Source organism: Ciconia boyciana, chromosome 16, assembly GCF_034638445.1.
Source record: "Ciconia boyciana chromosome 16, ASM3463844v1, whole genome shotgun sequence".
In the NCBI taxonomy this organism is placed as follows: domain Eukaryota; kingdom Metazoa; phylum Chordata; class Aves; order Ciconiiformes; family Ciconiidae; genus Ciconia; species Ciconia boyciana.
The window spans coordinates 7,549,382-7,574,414 of record NC_132949.1 but is presented as its reverse complement, the minus strand read 5'-3'; the positions used below and the strand labels follow the sequence as shown (position 1 = coordinate 7,574,414).

At 59.8% G+C, this 25,033-nt stretch overlaps 3 protein-coding genes across 3 annotated transcripts; all 3 read left to right on the top strand.

Moving 5' to 3' along the window:
• The first annotated feature begins 10,201 nt into the window (after positions 1-10,201).
• On the top strand, positions 10,202-13,084 carry LOC140660542 (CMRF35-like molecule 3). The gene is made up of 5 exons (XM_072881518.1): positions 10,202-10,324; positions 11,215-11,544; positions 11,877-12,009; positions 12,521-12,630; positions 12,990-13,084. Exons 1-5 carry the CDS (start codon positions 10,282-10,284, stop codon positions 13,082-13,084), a joined length of 711 nt encoding a protein of 236 aa, XP_072737619.1. The 5' UTR covers positions 10,202-10,281.
• A 2,154-nt stretch (positions 13,085-15,238) lies between these two features.
• Positions 15,239-18,199, top strand: LOC140660541 (CMRF35-like molecule 8). The gene is made up of 5 exons (XM_072881517.1): positions 15,239-15,243; positions 15,981-16,333; positions 17,006-17,093; positions 17,385-17,770; positions 18,132-18,199. Exons 1-5 carry the CDS (start codon positions 15,239-15,241, stop codon positions 18,197-18,199), a joined length of 900 nt encoding a protein of 299 aa, XP_072737618.1.
• Positions 18,200-24,013: 5,814 nt separating this feature from the next.
• Positions 24,014-24,997, top strand: LOC140660540 (CMRF35-like molecule 6). The gene is made up of 3 exons (XM_072881516.1): positions 24,014-24,050; positions 24,160-24,498; positions 24,677-24,997. The coding sequence occupies exons 1-3, from the start codon at positions 24,014-24,016 to the stop codon at positions 24,859-24,861; spliced, it is 561 nt and encodes a 186-aa protein (XP_072737617.1). The 3' UTR covers positions 24,862-24,997.
• Positions 24,998-25,033: the final 36 nt, after the last annotated feature.

Below are 25,033 nucleotides of genomic sequence, written 5' to 3'. Positions count from 1 at the left end.
CATCTTGCCTTGCATAAATCACCACACCACAACCTGCCTGGAGCCTGTTAACACTGATACGCTTCAGTGAAAAGCTCGCTTCAGTGGATCAGTGTTTTCCCTTGGAAAAAACATCCCAAACCCCAAATATCTTCTGGGAAAAGCCTGACCTGCTGAGCAGAGCTGTTGGCAGGAGGCAGCTCTGCACCTCTGCCAGATGCATGCTGCTACACAGACCTGTGTGCTGAGAGGAAGCAACCTGCGGCCAGATCAGCAGCCAGAGATTTCTCCCTCCTCCATAACTAGATGTTGGCCTGTTTCTGGGTCACTTGTACATTCAGAGCAGCCTCATGGCTGGGAGCCTGCACAGGAGCTGGGGGGATGTTGGGAGGCAGAAATCTCTGGGCGAAGCCCTTGTGCATGGGCCAGAGGAGCCAGGTCACCCCTTTCCCTGGGGAGAATTTCCCTGCCCAAGCTCCCCTTGGCTTTGCCCTGGGACCCAGGCATGTTCCCCATGCAGAGAGCAGGATCTGCCCCCAGAGCAGCCACAGGGGAAAACACCACATGATTCATTGCCATGGGGTTCCTGCACTCCAGCACTGCATTTTTTGGTGCTACTCACTATTCCCAGGTAAAATACTGGTGCTGGGAGGTGCAACAAGACCAGCTGCATCCTGCAGCGCTGTCTTTGGGAGCAGTTAATGCAGAGAACGGCATTAATTATGGAGGGAGTAGAGCTGGCTGGAATGAACACCAGAAAGCCTCCAGAGTCCAGGATTTACAGAGAACATGTATAAAAGGCAGACTCCCCTATCAATAATTTAATTGGGATTTATAATAGAGACAACTCATGAATTGCTTCGTGACTTAATAATTATAGTAAAAGTTGGCCTGAATCAGCCAAGAGACTTTCCTAATTACTTTAGGAAAAGCTAATGGGCTCTGTGGAGGTATAGCACAGTGGAAATCACTGTGGCCTTCCTGGTTACAAAATAAACACAAAAGAAGAATAAAAACCCCACTGTGGAGTGATGTGGCTAGCCAGCTGCCAAAATCTCAGGCTGGACACGTGTGAGTCATGATAGCAAGAAGCCTCCCAGTGACAAAGCTCCGTACCTGCCCTGTCTCTTGCCAGCATCCTCAGCCACAGCCCACCCTCCCCAGCACCCACTCAGCCCCCCAGGTTTTCCCAGGGTTTTTTTTGCCTGGAAAACTTTGCTAAAAAGTTGCAAGATTCCTTTTGGTGCTGCAGTTCCTTTCTGCATGGTGGTGTGGGGATGGATCAGTGCTTTGCCGGGGTGCATGCACAGTCGGGCTGGCCAAGGCGCAGAGGGAAACCTGGAGAGCCACTCGGTGACAGTCCCAAAGCACTGCTCCTGAGCCTCAGTGCAATCAAAGCAATTCTTGTTTCCAGCTAAAGGAAATGATTTCCACTGGGTGGGCAGAGGTAACTTCGCTTCCCCACCACCCCACAGCTCACCTGCTCCACAGCCCCAGCAGAAAAGCAGGCACAGCTTGTAACACACCTCCGAGCAGACCTGTCTGCCTGCTCTGCCTTAGGGAAAGAGCAAATATCCCTCCCCACACCTCAAATGAGGGGTTTTGGACTAATTCAGACCTAGATGAATCACCTCCCTTCTAAATTGCTGCTGGCCCAGTGTAGGTTGCAGAGACAAGGCAGAGCAACGGGGCAGCAAGGGCAAACCCACTCAGATCTACCCTACCCGTGCTGGCAGCCAGCAAGCAAAGGAGATATTTTGGTCTAATGTGCCTAGGGAAGAGAAGTTTTGCATGGCTGTCAAGGCAATGTAGGGAGGTGATTGCTGCATTTCCAGTGCCAGCCAAGCAGGAGGAGATCTGGGATAGCGCATGTGGGTTGAGGTTATCTTCCCAGTTCATTTTTGAGCTTTAGCATGCTGTAGCTGGACCTGGGCTAAATGTAGCTAGTAGGAGCCTGACAGGGTAAAATCCCAGACCAGGGGAATGCAGGGAGGTGAGAGGTGCTCTCCACGGGCTCTTCTGCTGCTCTCAGAGAGTTGCTGAAGCCCCAGACCCAAAGGTTTGCTCCCAGGTCAGCAGGATTTGTTGCAACAAATTGTGGCAGTTGTGTACATGCACCCCAGCACAGCTGCCTGCAGAGCTCAGCCAGGACACGGCACTGGGAAAGGTCTGAGAGCGAAGCCGTGGCTGCTTTCGGCCCCTTGCCGCCCTGCTCTCATGGTCTCTCAGGGATGCATTACTGAGACTTATTTTTACCTGCTCTATATACAAAATTGTGCTGTCTCTCCCCTGCTCCAGGGCAACTTCGATGCTGTTGGATGCTGCCTTGAGCTGTCCTGTGCCACAGGGACACCTCAGGGCTGTCCCCACCCTGCCCAGGTGCTGTTTTACCATGGCCAAGCCCCTTATGCTGGCTCAAGCCAGAGCCCAGGGCCCTCTGCCAGCCCCACTGCGCCCTTGCTCTGTCAGAGGCTGTATTTCAGCCCTGTAGACATGAGCCCTAGGGCTGCACATCAAAGAAAAGCTAGCTCAGGTCACACAGGGGATCCCTGCTTACAAACCCCCTGCTAGCACCTTGGATCAACCTCAGCCCAGGGGCACATCCCTCTTCCCCTGGAGCTTGTTCCAGCTAAATGGATCCAAGCATCTAATGGGAGGAAGAATGATTTTGCAATGGGTCAAATCACCTGAAAACAGAATCTGTCATTTTGTGCCAAGTGAAACTTTTCTGGAACAGCCCAGAACAAACCTCTGCTGTTCCTGCTTTGATTTGCTCCTAGCCCATTTCCTCCCCAGGTCTGGGTTTAGCCACCAACCAGAAATCACTTAACCTTTGCCTCCAGAGTACAAAGCTCTCTCGGGGTTTCTCAGCACATCTGAAATGTGATCCCTTGCTCAGAAACAAGATCTAGCAAGGTATTTGCTGCCTCACGTCCCTGGAGCAAGAGCAGGCTTGTTTCTGCAAGACAAGCAACCCAGCCAGGAGTAGCAGCAAAATACCAAATGAAATGGCAGAGAACATGGGACTGGGATGGTTATTTGTCTGGGCAGCTCTTCTGCCCAGAGACTCATTTCCACCAATGTCGTTCCTTTACTGCAGCAGCTCATTGCTGGAGAAGAGAGAGTTAAGGCTTTGCCAAGAATCAAACTTTCTTGAGTCATCCCTGGTGGCATGTCCTACGTACTCTGTACAACAGAAATAAGAGTTGCTAGTAACTAATATTTTCCTGCTAATCAAAGGCTGGACACATTGCCCTGAGTAGAGCGGGATATAGAATAGAGAGGGATTTGTGAAGAGGGATCCACACAGCCCCAGCCCTTTCCCCTGCCCTGCCCCACCCCTGTTTTTCCCCTGCTCCCCAGGGGTGTCGGTCCCTGCATAGTCACTGGGGACTGCAGCAAAGCAGCGTGAGGACAGCAAGAAGGAGTGATAGGTGGATCTGGCAGAGATCAGCGTCTCATCTATGTCTCCTGGAGCTCCTGGGCAGCGTCTGACTGCAGGGAGCAAAAGCCCTGCTCCAGCAGAGCCTGCAGCAGAGTCTGAGCCACCCAGGTCTTGCGGGGACAGCAGCAGTCCCGGCCACCCTCCGTGCAACGTGGAGTTACAAAACGCAGTCCCAAGGACCCCGCAAAAGAGAAGTATTTTAAAGCAAGGAGGGCAGGGATGGACGCCTCTCGGGACACCGCTATTTTACGGCAGGGAAGTCCCGGCTGCTTAGGCTGTCTCTGGCAAACAGCCCCGGGGTGCAGCTCCCACCGACCCCCCAGAGCATGCACAGGACAGCGGGAGCGGCTGAACGCCGGCGGCGGGCTGTGCCGCGGGGCTGGTGCCTTTCCAGCGCTCCTGCCCGCTTTGTTTTCCAAACACGCCCGATCCCGCCGCCCCCCTCCCCACCGTCACCCGGGAGGTGGCGGGGACCGGGGCAGAGCCGCGCGGGTTGCCCAGCCCCGGCCGCCGCGGGGCGAGGGGGGGGGAAAAGAGCTGCAGCCGCGCCCCCCCCCCCTCCCCCCCGGCAGGATGGGGGGCGGCGGATGGACCCCGCCGGGGCAAGAGGAGAGGGGAGGGGAGAGGGACAGAGTTTGCCGGGGAAGTTCAAGCAGGCGCCCGGCCCCGGCAGTCGCTCTCACGCCGCCCCGGCACCCCCGGCCCCGTGCACTTTGCAGCCCCCCTGCCCCCGAGCACCGCCGCTGCCCCAGCCCTACCTTGTGCAGCAGCGCCTCGTTGTAGCCAGCCCCCCCGGAACCGGCGGCGCGGGCCGCCATGGCCGGGGTGCACGGGCCGGCTGCGGCCGCCGGGGGGGCCGGGCCGCTCCTGCAGCACCGCGGACAGCGCCCGCGCCGCCTTCAGCACCGCGGACAGCGCCCGGCTACGCTCGGCCCGGCCCGGCCCGGCCCCGTTAGTCCCGGTCTGGCCCGGCCCGGTCCGGCTCCGCAGGGAGCGCGGCTCGGCCCGGCCCGCTTCAGCACAGCCCGGCTGGGTTTGGCCCCGTTGGGTTCTGTTCGGCGCGGCGCGGCCCGGTTCAGCCCGGCCCGGCCCGGGCCCCCGCAGGGCTGCGGAGCGGTGCCCGGCTCCTCGCCGCCGCCGCGGCCGTGCCCGCCCCGCTCGCAGGAGGAGGGACGGGGGGGAAGGGGGGGAGAGGCCGGTCCCGCCCGGGGGCGGGGAGGCCGTGGGAGCTCCCCTCCACGCAGGCAGGCCCCGCGGCAGTTTCCACACAACCGCTGGTCCCTCTCCAGCCGCCCCCCGTCCCCGTCCACCGTGATAGAGGACCCTCCCGGCTCTGCAAAGAGCCCGGGGCTCCCTGCCCTCACCCTCGCTAGTGGGAAACGCTGCCCTTCCTCCCTCTGCTGTGGGAGGCGTCCACGGGGCACGGTCAGGAGTGGCTGGAAGGCAGCCCTGGGCAGAGAGGTTTCTGGCTGCCCGCTCCAATCAATCACCAAGCTAAGAGCACGAAGCCAGGTCCGCTGTGCTGCTCGAGCCGTGCTTCGCACCCGGCTCATTGGTAATCACATTAGGGAGCCCCATGCCCACACTGGGGCTGCTCTGGCTGACGCTCCTCCAGCCCATACAGCCGTTCGTTGGGCATCCACGGGCAGTGGCGAAGCACAGACCTGCGTGATCACCAGGGTTAGTAGTGTGTCACCCCAGGGAGGGCCAGCGTCTTGTGCTAGCCAGACCATTTCACCTTCTTAATGAAAATAGTGCTAACCTGAGCCTGGCTACCCCGGCAGCTCCCCTTTGGAAACCCACTGCATTTACAGAGCCCAGTTAGGAGCCTGCTTGGAGTGAAAAACAAATTGTATTTAGAAACAGGAGGAATCTGTGCCTAAACCTGGAGGTGACAGTTGATATCTCATTGAGATCCTTTTATTTACAACTCCCTTCAGAGCAATCTGGTGCTGTCGATTAGACAGGAAATAAATTAATCTTTACTGAGAAGTTTATTTAAGAGAGACTTGATTCCATCTCCAGTTCCCTCCTTCCAGATCAGCAGACGGCCCTAAGCTAGAGGAACAGACCATGTTTCCAAGAGCCATCTGCACCCGTCCGATTGCAGTTTGACTGCCTGGGCCTGACGTTGCTAATTATATCTGCCTGCTAGTTCCTCTGACAGCAGAGACAGTTCTACTGGGTCAGTCTTGGCAACAACAGCCAGAAAAGATGAAAAACAACACAGAGGGGCAGAGGGTTTTCAGGCTTGCCCAAGGCCAAGAAGCTAAACTCAGACCCGACACAGACCATCCTGCAGCCAGACCACCCGTTGGTCTCAAGCACTGGAAGGTGATCAACAGCTCAAAAATAAGCGATATCATGAGCCACTGTTTGGGTCAGATAATTTATCAGTGGCGAGGCCAGTGTCATCGTTCAACACAGTGCACACACCCCACACCAGGTCAGGCCAGGAAGACAAGAGCAGCAAACCTCAGGGTGACTTCAACAAAGCCAGGGCAACTCTGTCCTCTTAAATACACCGAGAACAAAAAGCCTTTCCATGGGTGTCCCAGTGCCATATCGGCCCCTTGAGGATGGACACCTCATGCTAACACGCCTCAAGTGTGTGCTCAGCCTTCTCGTGCCCCAGCACCCACACAGAGCGGGGTACTGTCCCAACCCGAGCTGCCCGCTGTGTCACACAGACCCCAGAGACCCAGATCTGCTGCAGGCACCATGTGGCTCCACCCTGGGCACCCAAGCTGTGCTGGTGCTCAGACAAACCTCTCCTGGCGGGTGGGATGAACTTAACCCCCAGTGAAGAGGAGAGGAAGCCCCCAATGCACCACTGGGTCCAAGACCCCAGCCCTGCTTGCCTCTGGAGGGGGATTCCTGGCACATCCCTGCTGCAGGAAGGGCTCTGAGGGCATCCTCTGACCCATCTCAGATCCAGCAACATTTGTCTCCCTTTTCTGAGTAGGAAAGGAAAGCAGCAAGGTGCTGCTGCTGAGCAAGGGCCTGGCTGGGAGGCAGGAGAGCCTTGTAAAGCCAAATTCTCCTTTCCTCCTGCAGGCACTGGCGTTATACCAGAGACACATTTGGCCCTGCAGGTTTAACAGTGCTCAGGAGGAAGACAGTTTTTCTATCTATCATGATATTGCCAAGTGTAATGCAGCCTAATGAGACAACACAGAGTGCTGGCAAAAGACAGGCACCAGCACAGCCTGGCATGGCTCCAAGGGCTTTATACCATCTTATGGCTCTGGGGGACCTGACCCATTCCAGATAAGCGGTATCAGCAGCTTTACTGGAGCCCAGCAGCCCGACACCTGCATCACCCTCATCCCCTCACACACCAATGAATGTCCTTCCCCCCCCCCATCCAAAGCAAACCACTTGCTCTCCCAGCCTCCCCCAGACCCCAGCAGAGGTTACTGGGAGCCAGCGAGCAGTTTATAGCCCAGAGCAAGCACTGACCAGCTGAAATCAGTGCAGAGCAATGAAATAAGAGGAAATGACCTGCAAACTGCAGGAGTGATTTCAAATGAGCCTGCAATTTAGCCCCATTGTTTGGTCTGGTTTGCTGGCAGACTGTATCTCTGATAGCTTAATTACTTGTCTATTTGCCTTGGGAAGTACAGCTATAACAGTGGGGGATTTACAGCCAGCTCAGGAGTTTCTACTTCACTGTCCCCCTTGCCCAGTCCTGCTCATTCTCAGCCCAACCCTATTAGCCTGCTGTAATATCTCCCTGATCTGCCCTTACAACTCTTTTTTGGGGAGGTCTGAGCCCCACCAAACTCATTCCTTCCCTGTGAACTAGGGAGGAACCAGAATTTCATCCTCTGAATCTGTTGAATTTTGCTGTCTTAATTTCACTGTAATAACTAACCACTGCTTTAACCCTTTCTGTCTGAGGAGTCCAGCCTAAGGCACAGCCTGGAGTAAACCCTCCACCACCACAAAGCCTGCAAGGATTTCTCTCTCTTACTGGCTTTGCTAAGTCAGGAGATCTGGGAATGATGTGGGTTTATCTTGGTTATCTGAGATGGCAGCGGAAGGGAGAGATCAGACAGCCTGTGCTTAATCAGCCAGCACTAAAGGAGCTGCATTAGCAATTATTATGTTCAACCTTATCTCCTAAGGACAATTTCACCAAAGTTGCCAAAGCTGCCCATGAAAGCACAGCCTGAAACACTCAGATTATTTTTCAAAGGTCCTAGATTAAATAACAGAATCAGGGGTTGGAAATGTCATTGAAGCCCAGAGGAGGACTCTGGAAAAGCTCAGCTGTGGTGGTAGGTAGTAAGGTGGGATGGGAGCTGGGGAAGATCTGTTGGTACCGGGCCATGCGCCGAGGGCGTGCATGCACCGATTGATCAATTACTGCCTGTCCCATGGGGGCTTTGAGCCTTTTTGTTAAGGCCACTGCCAGAGACTAAACCCCGACCCAGAATCTCACCAGAGCTGGGGCAAAAGCAGCGTCTGGTCATGTTGTTCCATGTCCTGTTGCTGCTGGGCAGGGGCTGGGAATGGCTGCCCGCAGGCAGGCACCGGGCAGGGGCTGCAGGAGCGCAGGCGTCAGCTTCTCTCCAGCCGCCGTGTTCCCATCGCCAATGATTGCTCTGTCGCTGCCGGGGCCGCTTTGCTCGCTGACATGACTACTGAGCCGCATGCGAGTGCTTCCTGCAGCCCCCAGCGTGGCTGAGATGAAAAGACAAACTGATTTGTTCCTGTCGGGATACATCACTGGGATTCTTAAGAAGTGTTTCAGCAATGCTTCTTCTCTACAGAATAGCCTTGCCTTGTGTTTCCTGAGCCACTTGCTGCTGAAAGAGAGGGGGTCTCTGCTCAAGAGCAGGGCAGGACCCGGGCCCCCTTACCCTGCCCATGGCTGGGAGGGCAGTGTCTTCCCAGCCACAGCCACCCTGAGGACGCTGGTGCACAGCCCCATGCCTTCCCCTGCCCTTCGCTGCAGCCTCCTCCATAGGAAGAGGAACCATTCATCCCTCCCCAGGGTGTCTGCAGCACCCCAGCACCCATGCCTGTGCCCCGGCTGGAGGGCGTCGGGGGGGGCTCTGCACGGGGCTCTCTCCATTTCTGCAGGGGACCAGGCAGCGTGGCTCCGCACCACACTGCTGCATTGGTTTCTGTCTAAATTGCTCCACTCCCTTTCTGGTTTCATCACTTTCAACCTGACACTTGATTTAATTGGGATAAATATCGCAGCCCCTTGTGTGACAGAACCTCTTGCGTCAGCACTTTGGGGCTCCTTCCTCCTGCCCACTCCCATCTTGCTCTTCCCCTCCAGGAACACCACAGGCTGCCCAGGTGGTTTGGGGCTGAGGTGCTGAGCCGGAGCCATCCCCTTTGCAAACTCCTCGTTGACACCTCCCAGCCAGCATCCCCACTTCACCCAACAGCTGAAAGGAGAAATATCAGAGTAAAGCCCCACATGGGAGTTGCAGCGTCAGTGCTGGGCAGCTGTAAGTCCCTGCAGTGTCCTCAGGGGCAGGAAGGAGACCTGCCTTCAGCCACTGCAACAGAGTCAGGAACCCTCTGGAGGGTAACAAGGTCCTGGGGACTGCGGTGGTGGGGAGGAACTGGCCTCAGTCTGTGGCAGGGATCCCAGCCCCTGCCCTGGACTGGGCAGCTACTCATCCTGCCCAGAAAACAAACCTGAAACAGAGAAAGGGAAGGGGAAACAATACCTCTTACCTAATGGCAATAGCACGGATGTGGCTTGGAAAATTCCCCCAGCCTCTCTACCAAAGTGGCACTTTGAAGAAGTCCTTCTAGCTGCTCTCGGGTAACTGAGCTGCCCTCGAAATCCCCAGCCAGCAAATGCCTTTGTAGGTGCCTTCCCCGTGCACATTCCAGCTGGAGCCTCCACCTCTGAGCTGCTTCTCCCAATCCTCCTCCCGCCCCAAGGGAATGGTGGGGAGGGGTCACTGCGCTTTGCCGGGCAGTGGCAGGGATGCCTGCCCATCTCCTGTGTCTCACCAGTCCACGTGCAAAAACCCTTACAGGGTAACTTGGTGTCTGCTTCTCCTGCCTGACAGGTTCCCAGGTGGGTTGACACCTTCTTGTTTATGTTTCAAAGAGCTTGGTCCTGCGCCGTATCCCACAGCTCAGCACTGCTGTATGTTAGCAGCCCTCGTGTGCCATCAGCAGTACACAACCACCGGGAGAGCCGGTGCGCGACACCTTGCTGGAGAGTGGCTCTCCCCCCCTGGCGTCTGCGCTCCCGGTCACACCAGGGCTGGCTCTGGGCAGCACAGACTCTGGGGCAGATGGAAGCTAAACCCCAGCTCCTCCAGCTGCTGCTCCTCATGCACGCGGCCCAGGGCAGCCCAGCACATGGGTACCAGTGGGAGCAGAGCATGGGTCACTGGCCCATAGTGGTTTAGCCATCCTCAGCATATTTGTCCTCTTCAGCGTCAGGATTTCCCCTTTGAAAAGATGAACTTAATTTTTCGTCAGCCCTGAAACTCTTAAACAGAAAGTGAAGGCTGAGTTTAGCCTCTTGAGGTCTCTGCCTAAGCTGTCCCTGTGCTTCCAACCCCCTTCTCGGCTTCCCAGCCACAGAGCTGCTGGCAAGGGCCAAAGTTCCAACTCGGTCTGCGTGATTTCAGAAAGAAGCGGTTGGCGCGGGTCTCCATGGCCCAAAGGAGCCGCTGTACGCGCTGCCCTGAGCTAGAGAAGCGAGGCGGCCCCCGTGCCCTGGAGGAAGTGGAGCCAGGGCAGGAAGCTGAGGAGTGGCACCGAAGGGGAGGGCGGCTTTGAGGGCGGCTGGCGCCCGGCATGGCCACTGCTGGGGACTTGTAGCTCTGGGGAGCAAGGGCTGAGCCTGCAGCCGCCCAGCGAGCAGGATGGGGGAAAGGATCCTGTTCTGGAGCTGGATTCTCCTCCCAGGTGAGAGTGGAATCTTCTTGTGTTGATGGGAGCGGGTAAGGGCTCACTGGGGCTGTGCTGACCTTCCAAAATTCATGTCCTCATCCAGCAGCGATGGAAATGCCTCGCAGCATTTCCCTATAATTCTTCCCTACTTTCCCCTCTGCCAAGAACTGATTAATTGTTTCAATCCCACACAGAGGTTGGCAACCTTTTCCAACTCACAGATCCCTAAAAACACCCCGTGGGAGGCTGCAGGGAGCCTGCGAATCCTGTGACCCCCTTGTGCCATGAGAGCAGCGGTCAGGGCAGGCAGGGTGGGTTTGCTGCCTTGTGCTTGCTGGCAGAGATGGCTTTAACAGAAACCCGAATGCTTTGGGGTGGCAGCAGTGTCCCAGGGGGGTTTGGCTCTGGGGAAGGGCAGAGGGGAAGCTCCCCGGGGGGCCGCAGAGCAGGGGGATATTTGGCATTTCTTCCTCTCGTTTAAACCTGACCCTGGGGGAGCCTGGGGGAGGAACTGCCCTGCCCAGGGCTGGAGGGGCAGCTCTTCTCAGAAGAGTCTGCTGGCAGAAGCAGAAATGGGTTTCCAGGCACTGGGGTTTCATGGGGAGGCAAACAGGGACCGAGCGGTTCCCCCATGCCCTCCCTCCCTCCTCAGCCCCTGGCCCAGCACAGTCTCCCCCCACCTTGACCCCAGTGTATCTCCAGTGCCCAGCCCTGCACAGCTCCTGGCAGCCCTCCCTGGGGCAGGACCCCCTGGCTGCAGCCCCACTTGCTATGGGAGAGGTTTTCTGGGAGCAGCACGAAGCGGCTCATGTGGCAGGTGGACAGGCAGCAGGCTGGGGACTGGCAGGAGGCTTGCGCATGGGCTTGTGCTTGCCCAAAGGCTGGCACGGTCTCTGTCCCTGCAGGATGCTGGGGTCTGCAGGGCCCCGCAGAGGTGAGCAGCTTCCCAGGGGGCTCTGTGGAGGTACCCTGCAAGTACAAGCCGGAGCTGGTGGATGCCAATAAGTACTGGTGCAAGGGCAGCAGCTGGTTTTCCTGCTCCATCCTCGTTCAGACCACGGCCCCCGGGGATGAGGCAAGGAGGGACAGGGTCTCCCTGCGAGATGACCGCACTCGGCACGTGTTCGTGGTGACCATGGAGAACCTGACAGTGGAGGACGGAGATCAGTACTGGTGTGGGATCCAGCTAGTCTGGTATGACCCCATGTTCCCCGTCATGGTGTCTGTTCTCCCAGGTAAGTGCCCGGCGTGGCCATTCTGCTTTGACGGAGGCTGGAGGGGCAGAAGGAATGGAGAGAGGGGGGGCTTGGGAGAGAAGATGGGGAGAGCTAGGGATGGAAGAAATCCCCCTACCAGCTGCCTTCAGTGATCCCCCAGCATCCCCCACCTCGCTCCTGCAGTGCACACAGCCCCCTGGGGCTATGCTTGGTGTTTCACAGCCACCCCCCACCGCCTCCCCATCAGCAGCCTCTGGGGCCCTGAAGCCCCCAGCCACCAACCTCAGCCGCAGCCCAGGACCAGGTAACACGCACCACGGCGCTTTGCTTCCCATCTGTTTACACCACAGTGCCCGCGACAACACACTATGACCTCCACACGACACAGGGGGAAGAGGCCACATCTGCTCCCACCTTCCCATGGACTACCCTGGAGCTGGAAAACACCGTGTCCACGCCAAAAGACAGAAGCCTGCAGTCTGGGTGAGTGCCAGGGCCAGTGGGGAGGAGAGGCACCGTCCCCAGTGCAAGGACCAGGCAGCCTGAGGATGCAGCGTCCAGCTCCACCCTGCCCACAGGGCTTTGGGACCAGTGGGGCATATCTGGAGAAAGCAAAGTGTGATGCTAAGGGGGCTGCTGTATCTCTGCATCCATAGGGCTGCACTGGTTGGGGCTCCCAGGGTCTTTGCCCAGGTCCCACAGGGCTGCTGGGGACCCCGACACCCCAGGCAGGCGTGTGCCACATCTTGTCCATGGAGGTGGGTGATGAATCTGGGCAGCTGGCTCATGCCAAGTTGGACAGACTTTGCGTGTACACGTGCATGGATCCCTGGCCAGGAAACCTGGGAGAAATCCTTGGAACATCCTTGCTAGCCCATGGAGTCTCATGCCCCCCGGAGTTGTGCTAAATACAGGCGCGAAAGCCCTCCCCGGGGCACAGGGCTGCGGAGGGGGCAGTGCAGAAGGGCAGTAACGCCCTTTTCTCCTCTCCTAGCACCCCAAACCTGCTTGTCCTGGTCCTGACACCTTCCGCTGTGCTGGTGCTGGTTTTGGGCATCATCATCTACTGCAGGATGAGAAGAGCATCGCTGGAGAGGAGCAGAGGTACAAGTGATCTGGGGGCCCAAGCTGTGGCTCTCCTCTGCAGGGTGGCTGTGGGGGTGCCCGCACTGCTCCCCAACACCCGTCCCCCCACCCCAGCACACCACACGCCACCCTCCTGCTCCCGTCCCAGGGTGTGAACGTGGCTTGGGGCAAAAGGGGCTGGAGCCCTCCCCAGGACCCAAACCCGCCGAGCCCCACAGTCCAGGGGGCTCATGGCAAAGTCAAAGTCAGGCCAGACCTGAGGTTGCACAGGAGCCAATGTGACACCCATGGGGAAGGGCTCGGGACCCCCCAAAATGCTCCCCTTCAGCAAAGGGAGCACCATGTTGGTCTGACCCATTTCTCCTGCATTTCCCCAGCAGCCCAGGCTGTGGAGAGGAAGAGGGACAAGGACTTCCAGGTACCATGTGTGGGAGGGCAGGGGGATGGGGGCCTTGTGATGGCTCCACTATGAGGGAGCCACTGCCTGGAGCCCCCCTTGTCCTCAAAACACCTCGTCCCCTCCAGGTCACTGCAAGCTGGGAGCAAGCAGCCACTTCCAATAACATCTACATAAACAGGGACTGGGAGCTCAGCTCGCCCGAGGATGACTATGAGAACAGCCCGGCCAAGTGGCAGGTAAAGAGGCTGGGGCAGCTCCCTGAGCAGGCAGCAAGTTACCCCATGGGTGCTCCTTGCTCCCAGCCCTGCAGCGAGGAGGAGCTGCCCTGCTTTGGGGTGCAGCGAGGAGGAGCTGCCTCGCTTTGGGGTCACACTCCTTCCCCCACACCAGCCTTTCCCTTCCCTTTAACAGCCTGTCGCAGGCAGCAGCTATCAAACCCAGTAGGAACAGGCATTATGTAGACACAAGCTTTTAGGGCTCTAGCATGGGCAGCCCTGCAAAGTGCCCCAAATCTTCACATTTCTCTCCCATTTCAGGACTTTGAAAAGGGAGATGAAGTTTCCATTTCCAGAGCTCCAGAACTGCAGCCGATCTACATGAACACACACTGAGCGGCTCCGCGCTCGACCCCTCGCTGACAGACAGCCCCGTGTCCAGGAATGGGCATCCCCTGCAGCTCTCCCACCATCCAGGGCGTGTTTCCCCAGCGCTTCCTGAGCTCTCTCTGCCTGTCCCACTGAGATTCCCTGTATCCCACAGAAGCAATCCTCGTCGCCTCCGTACAGCACAAGACTGGGGACCCCAGTGTGCTGTGGAGTCCCGCAGTGGGATGCACATGCCACCGGGCCAGCAGTGCTGTTTATCCCCACCCTGCCATGAGGTTATTAAATGAGATGAGATCAGAAGATCTGGGATGTGTTTAAAATATCCCCCAATCGGGGCTTAAAAGCCCAGCATCCCCCAGTCCAGGCTGTGAGGAACCAGGGGATGTGATGCCTTGGCAGCCCCTTCTCATCCTCCATGGTTCTTGTTCTCAGCAATAAGGAGCACATGGGGAGGAAGGGGAGGTCGGCGTCCCGTTGGAGATGCGACCTCCATCCCCTCCCCGGACCCAGTGACTCCAAGGTGCCCTGGGAAGGAGGTGGTGCCACAGCCAGCGCGGTCACCCCTGTTCCCACACAGACCTCAGACTTCTGCTTCTTTATTTTTACTTGGCGCCTCATTCCCTTCCCTCAGGGTCTTTGCACAAAGTGAAGGGGCTGAAGGGCAGGGTGGGGTGGAGGGAGGGTCCTGGGGGACCCATCCTGCTCCCCCTAGCACAGCCTCCCATGCAGATGTCAGGCTTTCAGCTGCGCATCCCAGGCGGGGAGCTGCAGAAGGAAAAGCCCCTGTTTGGGTAGGTCTCGTCATCTACCCAAATGTAATCACGCTGCTGCGAAATGGAAACCTACGCAGCAGTTTTAGAAAGAGGAAGAAAAACTACAAGGATGGAAAGAAAAAGAAATGGGGAGGTGTTGCACGAGGGGCCTGCAGACAGCCCTGCAGCGGCAGCCTGGGCAGTGGGCGGCCAAGCTGGAGCTCAAGCCGGGGGGAAGCTTGGCTCCATCCCTGCCCCGCCACAGGCCAGGGGAGCTCCTCTGGGTGCTGCTTGCTCCCGAGGGCAACCCGAGCCTCATCATCTGCAAGAAGCTCTAGTGCCAAAAGGGGAGCGGGAGCACAGGGCACCCGCTGCCTGGACCAGCGACAGCAATGCAGCTGTGCTGCCAATTTTCCCCTGAGCCCCAGCATGGTCATACCTGGGATAAAAAAGCCAGAGGGCGAGGAGGAGGAGGAGGAGGAGGAGGAAGCCCCACATCATCCCAACCACCAGCAAGCACCATCGGCAGAGCCGACCTCCAGCCACTGAGCCGCAGCCCTTGATGCTGCATGGCAGCTCCAGGTGATGTTCGGATCACTCCCGCTCCCCCCTCTCCATATGTCTCACGTCTCCCACTCCCCCCCAGACCAGCTCGGTGCTGCAGACCCCAGCAGAGCCCAGGGCTGGGGCCAGGCACCTGCACCCCCGAGAGCTGGCAGGGCCCGGCATGTCCGTCTCAGCCAAAACGCAGCCCAGGGGCTGAGCTGATGCCCTCCGAGAGCCCGGGAGGCTGCACCCATCCTGGCATCACCCCTTAGCCTGGCCAGGGGGGAGCACCAGGACACGCAGCCTCCAGCACCCCCAGGAACATGAGGTGAGCTCTGCAAAGATCAAGCAAAGATTAAAGCTCCCATGCTGGTTTTGTCCGTGTTGGCGTAGGAAGCTCTGCTCATCTCGTGTGCTCCAGCATCTCTCTGCAGCAGCCATTTGGGGTGAAAACCCCTCTCCTCCTACACCTTCCTGCCAAGTGGGGTGCACGGCGTCCCACATCCCATTTTTGTGGCTACCCACCCTCCCTGATGTGCTTCAGGTGTGCCAGTTGGCAAAAAGCATCTCAGCAGCTTTTCACCTACAGCAGAAAACCCCCAGGCCTGAGGTGAAGGCCGGACAGATAAAAATAACCCGGCAGCAGAGCAGCCACCTCTTGCAAGAGCAAAATAGCAACGAAAGAAGCTGAGAGCGCACATCAGCCCCACGTCCCCCAGCTCACTGCCCTGTGCAGGAGGCTGATGCTTGCAGATCTCTGGAGCAAAGCTGGATGATGGGGATATCGCTGGGCTGGGGCTGGCTCCTTCTCCCAGGTGAGGACAGGCTCCGTCCGCGTCGGTGATGCTCTGGCTCCCGTTGGCATCAAGGGCCTGGGGCTGCTGAGCCCCCCCAGGGGCATGGGCTCCACGTCAGGCACTAACGGAGCCAAAGCCTCCCATCACCGCAGCCTCATGTCTGGGGCTAAAAGCCGGCAGATGGGGTCTCCCCCAAAGTGCTTCTTTCCCAAGGGAGCCAAGGAGGGGCTCAGGGGAAGGCTGACTTTGCAGCCCTGTTTCTCTCCAGTGTCACTGTGAGTTTCTTTGCAGCTTGCCAGGCTCTGGTTGTCCCCAGGGAGGTCAGCGGCCGGGTGGGGGAGAAGCTTTCCCTCCGCTGCTGGTACCCCCGGGGCTATGAGGGCTACAACAAGTACTGGTGCTGGGGGGCCAGCCGGGACTCCTGCCGCAAGGTGGTGGAGACGGAGGGCAGGGAAGTGCCCCGGCAGCGCGGCCGGCTCTCCATCCAGGACAGTCACGTCTTCTGCGTGGTCCTGCTCACCGTGGAGGACCTCTCCGAGGAGGATGCTGGCAGTTACTGGTGCGGGGTCGAGAGGATGGGCAGGGACCTGATGGAGCCGGTGACAGTGAGGGTGGTCCCAGGTAAGCCCTGGTGTCCGGCTATCTGGAGGTTTTGCTAGCCGGGACTCTTTTTGGAGAGGCCACTGGCTCATGGACCAGCAGTGTCCTGGGAGGAGGCAGCGATGCTGGAAAGAGACCCTGGGACCCAGTATAACCCAGTGGCAGAGGCTGGGAGGGGTGAGGGGTTGCTTTCTCCTGGGAATGCTTGCAGATGCAGACAGCGTGTGCTGAAGCCCAATGCAGGGTCCAGCCCCAGGCTGTTTTGGGGCTTCCGGCACCCATCACAGCACAGGCAGGACAGCAGAGCTGCCGGTTACATGCGGCAGCAAGTAGCCCCAGCGCTGAGGCCAGGGAATGCCTGCCAAACCCAGTCTCTGACAGCCAAATGATATAATGTTGAGTTTCTGGACCAGGAAAAGGGGTAGATCCACTCCCCCCCCCACCCCCGCCCTTGGGGAAACCTCTGGTTCACAGCGGGTGGAGAGATGTCTCGCCATGGGGAGACACAGCCCGGGGCGGGGGGGGCAGCTGGGCAGGCAGGTGCAGGCAGGGTGCATCCCAGAGGGATGCTGGCAGGGCAGGGGCATGGGCTGGAGGGGACATGGGCAAGTATTCGCCTGCTGCCGGAGGAGACATGGGGGACCCACGGTCACCTCCAGCCGCCAGTTCCCACCAGGACCTTCTTTTATGCAGCTGTATCAGCTACCCCGGCCACCCCCACCCCCTGGATCTCAACCACCGTGATAGAGCATCCCCCCACCAACAATGCCACCACCGCGGGGTGAGCCTGGGGCCCCAGGGCACAGGGTGGGCACGGGGAAGGGCAGTGGCTCTCACCGCCGTGGGCAGCAGTGGGTGCCCCGTGTAAGGGGGCTCGCGGGGACACGCAGGGTCTTCACCCGTCAGCCTGGGCATTTGGGGGTGATGCAGGCCATTGTCCCTGCTTTGTGTCCCACCCCACAGCTGGCTGTGAAGGGGCTGTGGGAGGGCACCGGCACGCAGGGCACTGCAAAAGCAAAGCCCCAGCCTTGTGAGGGAGAGAACCAGCCCTGCTCCTTTCCCTCACTTCCAGCCATGGGGAACCAGCCCTGAGCACCTTGGTGCCCAGCACGGTCCTGCTCTCCCTCCTGGCTGCTGCCGGCTCCGCTGGGCTCCTCTGCACCCTGCGCAGGAGGAGGGAAGGTAATGGTGCCCACGTGTGCCCCGTCCCAGGCACACCCCAGTGCCCATCCCAGGACCTGGGGGACAAACCCATGCTGGGCACGGGGCTGCGGGGAGCTCCCCCCTCCCAGCGAAACAGAAAACCTCCCCCCATTCCTCTTCTTTCTGGCACACTGCCCCCTCGCACCAAAGCCCCTGCCGCCCCCCGCAAGCTGGGCACTGCTGCGGAGCTGGACCACGGCCCCGTCTACGACAACGAGCTGGACCTGGCAGAGGTGAGGGCCCCTGGTGCAGGCAGTGCGGGCAGTGCGGGCAGTGCGGGCTGTGCAGGCAGCGTGGGCAGGGGCCACGCAGTGCGGTTCCTTGCCCTGGGCAGCCCCCGCAGCACCCAGCTGTGCCCCAGGGCTGCAGCGACATGTGGTCCCCTCACCAGGGTGGCTGCAGTGACACGGAGCAGGACCCCAAGCCAGAGGATGACAGTATCTACACAAACACCCTGTGTCAGAAGAAGGTGACAGGGACACCCGGCCAACATTTCCTGGGAGAAGAGGTTTCCCATTTGTCCTAGCGGAGCATCCCACGTGGGCAGAGGGTCCCTGCAGGGCCACCCCCGGGGATGTCTTTGTGATCACCCCTGGGGATGTCCTTGCTGTGGCAGAGGAGGTGAAGGAGCGTTGCAGGAGGCGGCTGCTGCTGTCCCATCACCGCAGCGTCTTGGCAGTGTGAGAGCCTCTGCCCATGATGCTGGAGCCCAAGCCATGCTGGCACTGTCCCCCGGCCCGTGGAACCCCGAGAGCCCCCTGCCCCTGCATTGCTTTGGCAGATTGACCTGCGCCTCTCAGCTGACAAGAAACCACATCCCTGATTCCTGCACAGGCTGAAGAGTGGGATGTTTTCCCCACTCAGCAGCAAACAGATTGCTTTGGGTTCAGATAAATCCAATAAAGAAATTCCTCTGTGGGGGCTCAGTCTGGAGGGGAGAGGGGACAATCTGGTGCACCCACAGAGCCGCTCTGCTGCTGTCGTCTCCTTTGGGGGTCCCCAGGGCACCCCGGTACTGCTGGGGCTGCATTAGGAGGGGGCAATGGGAACCAACACTCAAAGCAAGGAAGACGAGAGCGGCTGGGGAGGTGGCTGGCGCCCTGGCTGCCCAGCCTTTCCAGGAAGGCTTATCAGCAGAAAGCAGGTTTGTAATCTCCAGCCACTTGTTGAATTTAGATCTTGCTGCTATTTGCAGTGACTTGGCTCACAGCCAGTCAGCCAGTTCACCAGGAATGAATGGGGTTACTTGATGATCAGAAGGAAAACCCAGAGTTTCCTCTTGCCATGGCGGGGGGACAAGGAGGGGATGGGACGGGGGGAAGGAGCAGCCTCAGCCTCCAGCAGGGCCGGGAGTTTGTGCCTTCTGCTCTTTCCAAGGGCATCGAGGAAGAAAGCCGTTGGCAAGGGAGCTGCCAGGGAAGCAGCTTTGCTTTTTGTGTTTGGGTTTCTGAAACTTTCAGTGGAAACATTTAATTTTGGGAGAAAAACAGCTTTGTCACTCAAAACCCACGACTGTGCCAAAAAAGGCGGGTTTTTTTGGGAAATGAGACACTTCTGCTTGAGAAAACAAGCAAAAGCAGCCCAGCTCGCACTGGCAGCCGGCTCGGGAGTAGCAGTGCAGTGGGGATGGCTGTCCATCATCCCAAGCCATCATCCCATCCGTCATCCCAGTCCATCATGACCGGGAGATCATCCCGGGTGGTCCCAACCGGTCCATCCGCAGGGGCTGACCCGCATTCGCTCTACGCCAGTCCCCGGACCCCTGCTGTGGCCCGGCCCCCCCCTGCAAAGCCCCCCGAAGCCCTTCAGGCTCTGTGCACAGGGAAGGGGCTGCATTCCCCACTGGGATGGGCATCGTGGCGGAGGAACCCACTGCATTTTGGCGTTTTGCTGGGATCCAGTGGCTGTTTCAGAGTGAAAGCACAGAGTCTCTCGCATGAGACACTCCCAGGGTGAGTCATGGTCCCTGGGCGAAGGGGAAGAAGCAACCACCTTTAAAAAAGACATCCAGGGTCTGCAGGTAAACACTGCCCAAGGAAGCAATGGGAGAAGGAGGCTTGGGAAACTCTTGGGATGCACGGGTGTGTGTGAACCTGGCTCCGTCCCGCAGGGTGCTTCGTGAATACCATGCGGAAAAATCTGCATAGGGAGTGAGAAGCTGGAAAATAAGGGTTTTCCTGGTTTGGACCCTTTTCCCAGGTGAGACCTGGGACCACACGTCAGGCGGTTCCCAACCTCACGGGCTCTGGCAGAGCTGCAGAGAGGCTGGGACCGAGCCAGCCCAGGAAGGCCACCATGGTCACGGCAAGAGCCCAGCTGATACCATCCTCTTCTTGTGGCCAGTGGATGGCTACAAGGGGTGATCTCTGAGATATGCTTGTATTGCTGTCATATGAACCCTGGTAATAAGGCTTTTTGCTCGTTTAATAACATGCACGCTTGATAGCGGCTCTTTTTTTAATGACAGGAGACATCTCATCTCAGCACCGCTCCCCAGCGCAGTGGGTACACAAACACAGCCTCCCTCGGGACAGGGTGCCCCGAGCATCCCTGGGCTCAGATCCCTCCCGGTTCCCCGAGGCGATGCCGGTACTTGCTTGCAGCACCTCTCCCTGTCCCCCGCAGGCGGCTGGGCAGTGACGGGCCCTGCGCAGGTGACAGCTGAGCAGGGCGGCTCGCTGGCTGTGTCCTGGGCTACGAGCTCTACCACAAGTACTGGTGCCGCCCAGGCTTCCTCTGGTTTTGCTTCACCTACACTGCCCAAACCAACGGCTTGGAGGTCAAGGTGACGCAGGACAGGGTGTCCATTGGGGACAACCAAGCAGCACACTCATTCACAGTGATGCCGGGTGGTGTCACGCCGGGGGATGCAGGCTGGTACTCCTGCGGGGTGAGGAAGAGCCTGTGGTTCAGCCTGTGGCACAACACCGAGCTGATGGTCTCTGCAGGTAAAGCGAGGCTGGGAGCAAAGCAGGGGTGTCCAATGGAGACCATCACTTGGGTCACAGCGCTGGGGACAGGGCCTCCCCAGTCAAGGGAACACGGGGCTCGTCAAAGCGGGAACAAGCTCCTTCCAGGCACCAAGACCCGCTGGAGGCTGCCCCAGTGCCAATTTGGATGAGGGACGGAGGAGGCTGTACAGAGCTTCCTACAGAGCAGAGCCTCTCCCTCGCTCCCGTTCAGCATCTCTGCTTCCACAAGCCTACCCTTTGGGGTTTCCAGTCCCTCCCAGTTAAAGCCCCCTTTTCCTACCTCCTCCTCCCCAGTGCCCAGTGCATTGCCCAGGGACTGCCATCTCCACCTCCCGCACCTCCACAGCCAAAGTCTTGGGGCAGAGACCCCCCGCGCAGGGGGCAGGACGGGGTGCGGGGGTCTCCACTTTGCTCTCACTCTCTGTGTTTTCTTCGCAGCTGTTTCAACCACAACCGAGGGCAGCAACGTGAGCCCATTGGCCACCAACCCCCTGTGCCCCACAGGCTGTGGGGAGCCTCCAGTGCTGTGAGTCAGGGCTTGGGGTCCAGGCAAGCCCCCAACAGCATCACCTGGCCTAAGACACCTTTTCCCCTGCGTGCATCCCCGAGCCCTGGGTCCCCCCTGGTTGCAGCAGCCCCAAGGACCATCCTGGGGGCAAGCGGGGCAGCTGGCAGACATGCAAGTGCCCCAGTCCCCATCCTCGTTGCCCACACCCTACTCAAGCTCTAGCATCATCTCCTTTCTCCTGCCCAGGTCCCATCTCGGCATCACCCACCTGCTGTTCCTCCTCAGTGCAAAGGTGCCCATGGCACTGGCCCTGGCATGCAGGGCCACCTGAGTGAGGAGCCGGCACAGGAGCCATGAACGGGAAAACCTGCAGCTCTTGGAGGTGGCCGGCAGCACCTCGCCCTGGAGCCACAGGGACACCCTCCTGCCCTCTTGCCCCCCACCCTGCCGGCGCTGCGCCACCCGTCACAGCTGCCCAGCACCGGGAGCTGCTCAGCACCGGGTGCTTCTCCCCCTGTGAAGCCTCAGCCCCTCCTGGCAGCCCAAGTGCTGGAGAGGGGAGAGTTTGGGGTGCAGAGAGCTTGCGTCTGTTGAGCTGGAGCTACCAACTGAAGACAATTTTGCAATAAAGCCTGGGTATCCTGCAGGTGCCTGTCTGTCTGTCTGTCTGCCTGCTCCCTCCTTCAGCTGCTGGCACCACCTGGGGCTCTGGTTGCTGCTGATGCTGATGTGTGGAGCCATGTGGGGACATGCTGCGGCGTGGCTAGGGGGGGACATGGGGTCACACAGTGCCATGCAGGCACCTGCTCCACCACAGCCCGGCCAAGCCCTGGCACAGGGAGAGCAGCCCTCAGCCCTGCCAGCCCTGCCTGCTGCAACCACACGCCTGTCTCCAGCCAAACATTTCCAAGCTCACCTGCAGGTGAGCGAGACCCGAGGAAGAGTGTCCTTCCACAACTGTCTCCCACACTACAGCAACTTTCCACCCTCAGCCTAAGAGCAAAACTCACATCGCACCCAGCTGCACTGTGGGCTCCTTTTCTCATTACTCCTGTTATTTTCCCGGTTCTGCATCTCCAAAAAGAGATGCAGTTTCATACTGCTGAAACCCTGCAGAAACCCTGCTCTCTATGCATGGCACCAGCAGCCACATCAGGAGAGCAGTGTGGCCATGTCCATCCCCCCTGGGGCTACGCCACATCCCGCATTTCATGGCACAACTAGCTTCACTGGTGTCTCCCCAAAAAGCTTTGGAGAAGAGTTGTTTCTCTTCAGCGTTGTTTAAGGAACCAAAATGCCCGAGGTGCCAGGAGCAGGCATGAACCAGGAACTCGCAGCCTGCTGCAGCCCCATGTGGCAAAACCTCCGCTGCAGATGCAGCAGTTTGGCTGCCCGGGAGGGAGCAGGCTGGGAAGCCCGGCCACAGGCCCCACACCTCGCTTTCCCTGATGCTCCGCTGCCTGCTCCTGCTGGCTAGGTGCTGAGAGCGTGCCGGGCACGCAGGGGCCAGGGCTGTGCTTCCACCCGCTGGGGTCCCAACTCCTCATTTATTGTCTGCTCCTGGTGGGTTTGAAGGGCCTTGTGTTCCTGGGCCTGGCCGGTGTCACCTCCTGGGTGAACACGCAGGAGTGGGGAAGCTCCAGGAAGGGAGCACCAGGAGAGTGGGTGAGACGTCCCGTCCCCAGAGTGCCCCATCCGAGGACAGCCCCTGGCATTGTCAGGCGGGGACAGCTCTGCACCAGAAATACCACGTGTGGAGGGGATGGAGGGGCAGCTCCAAGGCAGAGCCACGGGGAACTGCAGGGCTCCCAGGTTGTTCCTTGCAGGGGAAGGGACCCGGGAGCAACCACACAGGGACATGCAGCAGCCCAGAGCCTGGCCTGGGTGATGCTCAGGGCAGGGACCCTTTGCCTGCAGAGAGCCACTGTCGGGGGCCAGGGTTCAGGGCCAGGCACAAATCAGGGACAGGGACAGCTCAGTTGTGTCTCCACCAAGGAAGACCTTCAACACCACTAAACTAGAACCAACCGTTGGCAATAAAGCTGTCTCCGCGCCTTTGCTAAGGCCAGAGATGCGATGGTACCGGCAGCAGGTCTGCATGTGAGGCTTTGGTCTGAGCCAGGGCCAGCCCGTGGCTGTAGGAGAAAGACCCTGCGACACCCAGCACGGGTCTGGTCCCTGTGCATGGGCTGCGTTTGTCCTGCCTGTCCCCGCCTGTCCCCAAGCCCTTCATCACCCCTGGGAGCTTCTTCTGAAAGGTTTGCCCAACCCAGCGCAGGCTCAGCAAGTCGCCGATGGGTGGGAGGGAGGACACTGGGTGAGACTGGTACTTCCAGGAAACAAGGGGTGGGGATGGGGGGGAACCCTGGAGAGACCCAATCAGGGCACTGGGCATGGGGCTACCAAGCCACAGAGGGGCTGTGCTGGGGACAGCCCAGGGGGACATGCTGGCCAGGGCAGTGGGGATGGGTGCTCACGTCCAGCTGCCCAGGTACGGGGGAGGCTGGGGCTCCCCCTCTGCATTTCCTGTGGTGGGGACAGGGTGCCGATGCAGGAGCACTGTGCCACCCTCGCTGCCCAGCCTGGGGGCATCTTCAGCGCTCAGGGGGTCCCTGTGCGGGGCTGAGCCACCTCTTGAGAGGCAGATCCCCCGCGGGGCACCCTTCCTGGCCAGAGAGGCTGGGCAGGGTGGCAGCGAGGCAGGGAGAGGCAGGACTGCACCGTGCCATGGGGGCCATGCTGGGGGCAGAAAGGGGAACCCCTGGGGCAGGGGCAGGGTTGGGGGCAGGAGCAGGACAGCAAGGTTCAGGGGACAGTGCACGGCAGTGCTCTCAGTGACAAGGGAGGCAGGAAGTCAGCTGAGACCACAGGAAACAAGAAACCCCACACTCTTGCTAAACCTCCAGCAGCAATGGAGTTGGTACCCAGGCAGAAGAGGAAGCAACGCCCCAGAGACACAACGAAGGAGTGTGAGGGGCAGGAGGGCTGCCCTGACATGCAGCCCATGCCAGCCTGCCCATGCTGCTCCTGCTGCTCACCTGGATGCTGCTGCCAGGTACGGCTGAGGGCACCCCTGGGGCTCCAGCTCCACACTGGACCGGCCCCATGGGGCAGGATGTGTTGATGCAACAGCAGCACTCCTGCAGCTCCACGTATCTCCACAGGCTGCTGGACGGCGACGGGGCCTGGCACCGTGTGGGGATTCCTGGGGGGGTCCCTCTCGGTGAACTGCACGTACCAGGCCGGCCAGCAGACGAAGCCGAAATTCTGGTGCAAACCGGGATCAGTTTTTACCTGTTCTACTGACATCGTCATCACCTCGGAGCACCAGCCCGTGGCACGGCAGGGCAGATTCTCCATCCGGGACAATCGCGCACAGCGGGTGTTCACGGTGACCGTGGAGGGCCTGGCCGAGGGGGACGCGGGCATCTACCGCTGCGGGGTGCGAATGAACAGAACCCAGCGTGATATTAGTGACGATGTGGTGGTGATCGTGTCCCCAGGTCAGTCCCTGCACGTCCCTCCCCCGCACAGCACCAGTGACCACCGCGTCGTGGGGCCGGGGCCGGGGCCGGGCTGCGGGAGGAGACGGTACCCTGGGCGTGGGGGCATGGAGAGGGACACGGGCGGGTCGGTGCCCGGCGGGCACCCGCTGCATCTGTCCCCTCTTCGCATTTGCAGACCCGTCGCTGAGCCCGGCCTCCGCCCTCCCTCCCACCACCCCCCGGCCGCCCGCGGCGGGGACGGACGCTCCGCGGGGGAGCCCCGGCCCCTTCCGCTACTTCCCGGTGCTGGCCGGGCTGCAGGTGCTGGCGCTGCTGGCCATGAGCGGAGCCGTGCTCTGGGCCAGCCTGCGGGGCGGCTGAGCCCCCGGCGGGGACAGCCCCGCCGCAGCCGGTGCCGCTCCGCCCCGGGAAGCCGCGGCCCCGACGGCGCGGGCGGGGGGGCAGCACCGGGGCCCCGCCGGGACATTCCCGCTGCCGCCGCCGGCTGCAATAAAGCTTCTCCGCCACCGCTCCGCGCCTCCGTCCCTTCTCT